This window comes from Alexandromys fortis, unplaced genomic scaffold, assembly GCF_014885135.2.
Source record: "Alexandromys fortis isolate MF-2015 unplaced genomic scaffold, M_Fortis_MF-2015_v1.1 scaffold_17, whole genome shotgun sequence".
Classification (NCBI taxonomy): Eukaryota; Metazoa; Chordata; class Mammalia; order Rodentia; family Cricetidae; genus Alexandromys; species Alexandromys fortis.
The window spans coordinates 1,611,081-1,620,862 of NW_026067896.1; the positions used below are offsets into that span (position 1 = coordinate 1,611,081).

The 9,782-nt window shown below is 38.1% G+C and overlaps 1 protein-coding gene across 4 annotated transcripts in view; it reads right to left on the reverse strand.

Annotated features, from left to right (window-relative positions):
* Positions 1 to 9,782, reverse strand: part of Stk3 (serine/threonine kinase 3) — a 307,706-nt gene that overhangs the window by 270,983 nt on the left and 26,941 nt on the right. For all 4 annotated transcript variants that reach the window (XM_050161781.1, XM_050161789.1, XM_050161795.1 and 1 more), the window contains exon 4: positions 6,894 to 7,008. In XM_050161781.1, the coding sequence (XP_050017738.1) occupies positions 6,894 to 7,008 (115 nt within the window). The remainder of the gene's footprint in view (positions 1 to 6,893; positions 7,009 to 9,782) is intronic.

Here is a 9,782-nt window from a genome sequence, read left to right on the forward strand (position 1 = left end):
AAAAAAAAAAAAGGCACTTCTGGTCAGAAAATAATTACAGATACATTACACATGGATTCAGAAATAAAACGGAAGACTTCTAAATGGTCACAGTGTTGGATAAATGTACATAGGCTTGAAAGAGAGAGGAAAAAGAGTACAGACAGTTATAATCAAAAGATTACAGTCATATGTTCAAGGAATAAAGATAACAGCATAAATATTAAACTTGTAAAAAAAAGTAATAGAGTAAGAAAAATAAGCCACGTAAAGATGGAATATACACAGAGAGTCTGAATTAGGTTTATTATTGTTTTCTTTGAATTTTTTGACTATGAATGACCTAAGTAGAGAGAAACATTTCATTGTATGGGCTGCTAAGCTAAACCAACATTTAAAAAATGTAATGTATAATTAAGAAATATAGGTTAATAGAAAATCATCAATAATAGTCAAGCTTGTAGCCATGTTAGTTAGGTTTTCTAGATATACAGAGATATATTTCAGTTAGATAGGTTTCCTTCAAACCTTTCAAAGACCTTTCAGAATATATCATTTAAAATATTTTCAAAACCGAGGTTTTTCATGACAGCGAGACTCATCTGCTCCTGGCAGTACCAATGTACTTCAAGAGAATGATAGGCACCAAAGAGGCTCCTTATGAAATTTGTTGGCCATTTGGGCAAGAGACTGCTCTTACCTGGACTGCTTGATGGTATGCTGTATGAACTGGACATACAGGACCCACAAAAAAAATAACTGCTGAACTTGCCTAAAATAGGTAAGACAGTCCTTCCTGCTTCACGGAAGAGTCTGTCAAACATTCTGCAGGACACAGAAGACAGTGACTAACAAACTGCCAATAAAGGCAAAACAGTCTTTCAAATTTCCTGCTTCATTGAAAAGACTGCCAGATACTATGGGCCTGTAGGCTGAAGATGGATGCCCCAATGGTACAGAATAACTTTGGGTGACTGTCCGGACAGCGAGATATCTCAATTCTAGAGTTTTAGACGTTGTTTATAATATACTTCTTGTTTACTTAGGTGATATTATATCCTTCTGGAGTCTTTGATGGAGTTGAAGAATAGATAGTTATAAATACAGTTTTCCTTAGTTATGATAAAAGATAAAGTAGATATAAATATTTAACTGTAATTCTTGCTTGATACCTGTTATATGTAATTTTACTACGTCAAAGTTAAAACCTTCCTTTTTATTTAAACAGAGAAGGGGAGGTGATGGGGAGGTGATACATGGTATCAACATGTTTTATTGCCACTCATTAATAAAGAAGCTGCTTTCGGCAATTGGCTTAACAGAGTAAAGCCAGACTAAAAGATATATATATGGAGAGAGAGAGAGAGAGTAGGCAGAGTCAGGGAGAAGCCATGTAATTGCCAACGGAGACAGATGCCTCAGCTGGGGACCAATAAAACTTTGCTGGTAAGCCATGACTTTGTGGTGATACACAGATTAATGGGTTAGTTTAGGGTATGAGAGCAAGCTAGAAATGTGCTTAAGTAATGCAAATAAAATGGTTTCGTGTGATTACTTCAGATTGGAGCAGCCGGGAAGGACAGACAGTATCCGGCAACACCGCTCCTCCCAGACTTCTCTTCCTATTTTATTCTCTCACTGCCAGCCCTGCCTACCCTTTGTCCTGCCTCTATATTGTCCATTCAGGTCTTTATTAGACCAATCACAGCTTCATGGAGTTAAACAAAATGCAACATAAAAGAATGCATCTTTGTGTCATTAAACAAATGTTCCATGGCATAAACGAATTTAACACATCTTAAAATAATATTCTACAACACAGAAGCACCATCTTCTTTCTGAGCAAGAATGAGGAAAGAAAACCAAAGAAACAAGCTGAGCAAGGGTAGCTTTCTCAAAAGATACCTATAAATTAAAAAATAAAGTCCAGAAGACAAAGACAAAAAACAAATTCTGAATGGGGAGGAACAATATTAGAAATCCAAACTTATCAAGAATTCACTCAGCCCTACTGTTGCAGGATACTTGGTGACACTGTGTAAAAGGCACCTTCTGACTGGTTTAATAAAGAGCCAAATGGAGGATGAAGATGAACAGAAACAGGTTAATTACGTTAAAGAGCTCGTGGGGAACAAGTCCAAGCTAAAGGCGGAGCTCTCATAATTAGTGATAAGGTTCTGTGTCATTATTTGTGGGCCAACGAGAAAGACCAACTATACTCTATACCCTAGATGTGAAAGCAGGCTAAAACCCACATCCATATTATCTCTGCTCAGATTGAATTAATGTGGTCCAGAATTGCTACCTGGCAGAATCAAGCAAAAAGTCTTTGGTGGAAGAAGACATCAATATTCAGAGATCCAAATCATCTCTACTATTTTTATTTCTATTTTTGTTGCTGTTGCTATCACAGGGATTAAGTCTATGGCTTCATGCGTGCTGATGAAGCACCTACCAATAAGCTACATCCCTCAGCTCCATTGCTTTTAAGACAGAATCTTACTACATAGTCCTGGGTGGCCCACAATTCAATATGTAGACCATGCTAGCTTTGAACTTACAGAGTTCAAGAATTAATAGAGCCTGCCTCTGTCTCCTGAATGATGGGATTGGAGACACTATTTCACAGATAACCAGACACAGACCAAAACAATAAAAATCAAGAAAGAAATAAATGATCACAGAATCAGACTCACAACAGGTTGAGACAGGGAAAGAAAGAAAGGAAGGAGAAAGGAAATGAGGAACGGAGAGGGAGGGAAGGAGGGAGGAAGGGAGGGAGGGAGGTAGGAAGGGAGGCAGGGAGAGAGAGAGAGAGAGAGGAGAAAAACCTAAACTAAATGTGCACACTGAGAACTCCAGAGGAGAGGGTAAGGGTGCCCAAGCACTGTGTAGGTAACAGACGCTAAAAGGCTCCCAACACTGATGGCAAATATCAAGTTGCAGAAACAAGATGCCCTGAGCAAACAGCTGGTAGGGAAACACCTAGTTAGCATACTGAGGCCTCAGCAACAGCACTAAAGTCAGAAAGGAAACCAAAACAAATGTAAGAACTCTACAATGGCTAAATACCAATCAACCAATCAATAAAGTCACTATACTAGGTACATAAAAACAAGGAATATATTCCAAAAAGATTAGATAGATAGATAGATAGATAGATAGATAGATAGATAGATAGATAGATAGATAGATAGATGATAGATATGAGATTCATCAAAACAAGACATAAATACCTGCAAAAAGTGTTTAAAGCCTATTCTAGGTACATCAAAGTAAAGCTTCTGAAATCCAAAGGTTAAATCCTAAAAATAGTAACAGATCATCTTCAAAGAAGCAACAGCAAAACTTAGTAGAAGAGACGAAGAAGCTAGACAGTCAGGCGATAGCATTTTCCATGCTAAAGAAACTGTCAAGCAAGATTTACAAAGAGAGGGTGGGCTCTGGGTGCAGCTCAGTGTTGGAGAACTGACGCAGCACGCAGGGGTCACTGATATTCCGTCACCAGTACCACAGAAAAGAATAAATGCAACTCAGATTTGAAAATATATTTCAAAAAACACTAAGACTTTATCACCACCTTACACATTTAAAAAAAAAAATTCTGTTCTGCAAAAACTGGGAAATGTGGAGAGAAATAAAAAGCAATTAAAGCAAAACTTCATGGCCAATTATAAACATTGCCAACTTAAATAAAACACCAAGTGTTTATGTATATACATATATATGTATGTACTGGAATTACATAGTAACAAAAAACAACACAGCACATAAACCCTAAGTGGCCACGTTCCCAGGAAAGCACTGTTTTATGACTATGAAAACAACTAGAGTCAATCTGATGGGGGGGGGGGGGCTAGGTTCAATTCCCAACACCTCAAAAAAGAAATGAAACATGTATTTATAGTCCTTTCAATAATAAATATGGAAATGGCCTTGTACTAGAAAGCAAGTCTTCTAATGATCTTGAGAACTTACACACTGCCAAACGCAGTGACAGGCAAACACGGTACCCACAGGCCCGAGGGATCTCTTGTGCCGCTCCAGGCTTGTTTCATGTATAGATATTAAACTGCCCTGTGGAGACAGTAACCGGACTGTTCTAATGCGGGGATCCCACATGCCAGGGGGCTGAGTCCTTACTTACAAAGGGCATGAAGGGGCAGGACCTCTCAGAGTTTAAGTGGTAAAGCCAATTCTTCAGGATCGTGGTCACATCCACGTCCATCTATAAGAACTGTACTTTGACAGTGTGTAATTATTGGTACAAAAAAGAAACTTCTTGAATTAACTATCTACTCTGTACTCAAAATAGTAACATTAATACTCTGAAACCATGAAAATAGATGTTTAAAATTTTCTAATTCACATGCTTCTACTCCATCTCTCATCTGGTCATTTTAGGACCAAATGGAGTGAGGTTGGTTCTGAAATGATTTTATAACACTCCTCTAACTACAGGGTAATTATTTATAACACTCCTCTAACTGCAGTGTAATTATTTCAATTGTTCTGCCACTCAAGAATCACCTGATTTACATAAATGCTGGTTAAGAACAATGGAAATCCTAAGATAATTAAAATGTCACAGATGATTTGATCCTCTGTCAAAACAGGGATTATTTAAACTTCTATTTCACTTCCTTTAAAAAAAATCTTATTTACTTTATTTTCTCCACAGAAAAAAACTGGAATAAATGTTCAAGTATTTCACCAATCAAAACTTTAAAATGACTCTGGTTAACCACAAATTGATTCAAGTAGTTATGTACTTTTTATGAATTTATTTTACTGAGACATGTGTGACAGCAATAGCATCATATAGAAACTGAATTACTGTTCTACAGAATTACAAATCATTTCACTGATAATTTTTCTTAGCCACTCACATTAAAAGGTCACTGAGCCTTAGATGTTAGGTTCTGTTAAGTAGTACATTCATTAAACTCACTTCGTGTGTGTGTGTGTGTGTGTGTGCACGTGCGTGTGTGTGGTATCTAGAATTCTCATTTTCACACATCTGTTGGACATTGAAAAACCAAAAGAAAAACATTCAATTATTTTTAAAAATGCAGAAAAAATAACTTCAACTATTTACCAACTATAAATGGTAATATAGAAAAATTAAGATGAGGAAATGTAATGAACGTCATAAAGTTTAAGCAGGAGTCCAGTCACCATTTACTGTACTCAGATTACTAAGCATATAATTGCAGTATGAATAAAAATTACCCAGAGTCAGGTACTGGGGTTCAGCCTGAAGATCAGAAAAGGAAAATAGCCAATAACTTGCTCTTACCTCTACCTCAGACCAAAATGGTGATCCTGCCTCCAGGAATCACAGAATGAAACTGAGATGTCTCCTCCCATCTTAAATTCCTCTCTGCTGCTGGGAGTAAAAGTGTGTACCACCACTGCTCAGCTTCTACAGCTAACTAGTGTGGCTACTGGGACTAAAGGTATGTACCACCACTGCCTGCTCTGTATGGCTGGCCAGTGTGTCTGTCTTACTCTCTGATCTTCAGACAAGCTTTATTTATTAAAATACAAAGGAAATATCACTATATTTCCCCTTTCCTGCCTAAAATAAAAAGGCTATAACTAATACAATAAAAACTATATACAACAACTATATACAATATATACAGGCAATAAATGTATCAATAATGTCTGGTCCATCTGCATCTGACAACTTCAGATAAACTGCTCCATATCTAGCCTACCTTGTGAGCCCAAAATCTTGTACCTAATTTAATTTATATCATAACTTGCTTTCTGCGTCTGGTAAACAAGGAAAACTATAACTATCTAGTCCTCAACTCCCTCAGAGACCCAAGAAGGAAATAATATTAACTAAGCAAGAAGTGCAGGCAAGCAACTTTTGAAAATTGTGAGAAATGACAGAAACAGTTGGCTGCCTGGATAGTCACCCAAAGTTCCTCTTCAATATTGGGGGAGTCATCTTCAGCCTATGGGCCTAGAATATCTGACAGACTTTTCTATAAAATAAGGGTTTTGAAGGACTGTCTTACCTTGTCTTGGCAAGGTTTGAGAGACACTCTCAAGTGTCCTGCTTGTCTAATTAGGACTGTGTATTGTCAGTAGTTAAAACAAGGGCAGTTTCTTGCCCAGTGGCTTATATTTGCCACAAAGAAAGCAAACTCCATTAGGAGTTTCGTTGGTGCCCATCATCTTCTCTAAAGTAGACTGGTGCTGTCAGTAGCAGACATGTCTCATTATCATAAAAACAGAAAAAAGAGGCTATGTTATTAAAGCATCTGAAATGCCATATTCTATAGATCTCTGAAGTGTTTGAAGATGACTTATTTAAATTATATCTTTGTTTCACCTTGAAAACGTACCTAATGTGACAAGTTCAATTATAATAAGTGATTAACTACTAACCTGTATTTCCTAAACAATCGGTAATAATAATTTTCAAGGACTAAAAATTTGCATTACATTTTAAATGAGTTGTATAAGTACAATACCTTTAACAAGAGTAGAAATGAATATACAGTACATTCAAAAATTAATCTCAAATTTGTATCAATATATAAAATTTGAATACAATGTGCAAAAGTCCAAACCAACATAAAACATTTAAAACTAGTAGTTGCTTTTTAAAAATAGATTCAATAATCTACTTTTCTAGCTTATCTACATTCTCCCTTTCTCTTTCAGAGTAGATTCTACCCTTTTATCCTATCTTATACTGACTCTCGAAGGACAGGAGGGCCATGGCTGGTCCCCAGGACCTGAGAGGTCATCCGGTGTCTCAGTCTGCCTTAGAAAGATGTATGCCTATCCTCAACCCCCTTTCTCACATTAATGTTTTCTCTGTAACAAAATACGAGTCAGAGTCTAAAGTGAAACCTTTAAAATAAGACTAACAAGCAATATTAAGTACTTACTGTCTTGTTTCGTAACCGAATGATGTCTGAAACAGAGCCAGCTCCGCAGTACTCCATGACAATCCAGAGGTCTGTGTTCTTAAAGTAGCTGCCATAGTACTTCACCACATAGGGGCTGAAGAAAAGGACACTTACGTTCAGTCCATATGCAAAGATTTTTTTTCTAAATCCTAATATAAAGTATTCGCAACATTTCATGTTTCAATTAATAAAAGTAATGAGTTAACTTCTATTTACATTGAGTCATCTGCAGCTAGAGCCCAGCAACTGTGTATAATTAGGTTTGACTTCACGGATGAAAAGTTAACAAGATTACAAGCCAGAGGAGGCCCAAGTGTTTCAAGTGATTCCCAACAAAAAAAATGCTTCATTTTGGAGAAGTATTTACTACTTAATATTAGAAACAAATGGAAGAATTTTCCTTTAACAAAACATGTTAAATATAACTGCTTTTATTAATGCTCAACTTCAAAATGATGTAAATTTCAATTAAGCCAAGCTGGATATTTTTTCTTTCATGTTGTTCTTCATACCGTTCTTGAGAAAAAACCATTTACACAAACAGTATATATTCAATCAATGTCATTAACAATTGAAGAGTATTTCTGAACTGACAGTTTAAATCTTCCAGAGAAAAATAAGCTGTTTATACACAAGTTGTTTATAGAAAAACTTAGAATCAAACAATAAACTATATTACAATTACTGATTATTAAATAAATATATGCTACATACACTGGTATATACAGTATCTGTGGAAGAGTCCTTTACTCTGTGTGAATATATGTCACTGTGGTTGGTTTAATAAAGAAGCTGACTGGTCAATAGCTGAATGAGGTAAGGTTAGGGGGAGAGCCAAAGAGAAAATGCTGGGAAGAAAGACAGAGTCAGGGAAGCAAGCAGACAAAGAAGAAACAAGATGGACATGCCATACTGAGAAAAGGGACCAAACCATGTGGCAGAGCATAGATAAAAATATGGGTTAATTGAAAATGTAAGAATTAGTAACAACCTGAGTTATTGACCGAGCATTTATAATTAATATTAAGCCTCTATGTAGTTATTTGGGAGCAGCTTCCAGAACAGAAACTTCTGCCTACACTTACCTAAATCAAAAGAGACAGAGTATTCAAAATCACAGAAAACACAAATGGGTTAAACTATAAAACAGCACAAACTATGTTGCACACAACTTTATATAAACAAATTTCAAAGGAGGACTAGATCGCAGTGGGACAACCAGAGAAGATGTGGTAGACAGGATTTCATCTAATTAAAATTATTTTAAAAAAATTATTCTAGGGGCTGGAGTGATGCTTCAGTGGTTAAAAGAACTGGCTGCTCTTCCAGAGGATCCAAGTTCAATCCCCAATACCCACATGGTAGCTTTACTGTGACTTCAGTTCTATGGGATCTGACACCTTCTTCTGGCCTCCACAGGCACAAGGCACAAATGTAGTGCAGAGACAGACATGCAAGCAAACCACCCACACACATGAAATAAAATAAATAAATCTAAAAAAGAGAAAAAATTAATAACTCCAACCCATGGGTGGCAAAGAGAGAGAAGATGCTTTGAAAATAGGCCTGGGGAGAAGAGCTAGAAGAACCGCAGTTTGTTCAGAGGACGGCTTGTCTACAGGACGCATCTTGTAGTGGCCATTATCAAAGCGTGGCTACTTTACTAGGTGTCCATGTCAGAGAAACAGAATATAAGAATGAGACAACAAAGTGTTACAGGACCAATGTCAGAAACCTAACTCTGGCAAGTTCTCCTCTGATCTCGACATGCGCACATGGAAAACACAATCAAAACACACGCAAACAAACAAATGCAAATTTTGCAAAAGGACAAAAGAAGACACAACTCAGTGGTCCAGAACATGCACTGCTATTACAAAGGACCCGAGCTCAGTTCCCTGGATGCAACCTGTGAGCTTTCTCTGGCCTCTGCAGGTATCTGCACCAACATTCACATATTAGAGACTGCTAAGTCTCAGAGACAGGACAAGTTCCTCCCAGTTCTCCCAGAATCCCTCTGTACCTGTGGCTCCTCCCAGCCCCCCTCCCAGGGGCGGGGCTTCCACTTCCCTTCTCCCAGCCTGATCGCGGTATAAAAGCCATTTGGGCTACTGCTCTTCCGGCCTCTTGGGTGGTGGCTTCCTCTCTTGCTCTCCCTCCCCACATCTTTCCTCTCATGGTCCAGTTTAGACTGCCAGCCATGTTCGGCCTGGACTCTTCCCTCTACCTGCTTTCTCCCTTACATCTACGATAAAATCTTCTCCATACTTTAGGAGTAGCCATGTCCTCCTCCTTTTATTTCAATTTTTCATTCACAAAGACATTAAAGAGCCTTGAGACTGTCAGAATACTTTTCAGTATACTGAAATACTTAGACCTGTACAAAATCTTCAAGTACAAACAACAGACAGAACGGCTGATGCTTAGGGCTGAGCTGTAACTACTCTATTTTATTAAGCAGCTACTAGGCTGCAATGTAATGTCTTACCCCCACTGTTTCTCGGTGCCCTCTGACTTGCTTCCCCAGGTTATAGGTGCCTCCCCATCTCCCCCATTATAATCAATGTTCCATAAAGCTGCCCAGTTGACACAGTTACCTTCCTTTAAAACAAAAATAGGGGCAAACGGGAGGGTGCTAGCTCCTTGGTCCCCACTAGCCTGCCTGCAGCAAGCTAGGTAGGTCCTTTGTTTACGAGACACCTAGCAGCAAGGAGTTCCGGTCCAGGCACCAGGAGAGACATCACTGGGGTGAGTGAGTTTCTGACCACGGCAGCAGCCCGGGACAGGGAACTCAGACACCCCTCCTACACTTCCTGGTCATCCTCAGGGGCTACTCTGCCCGATACCTCCTCTCTCTTCCTATCCCAC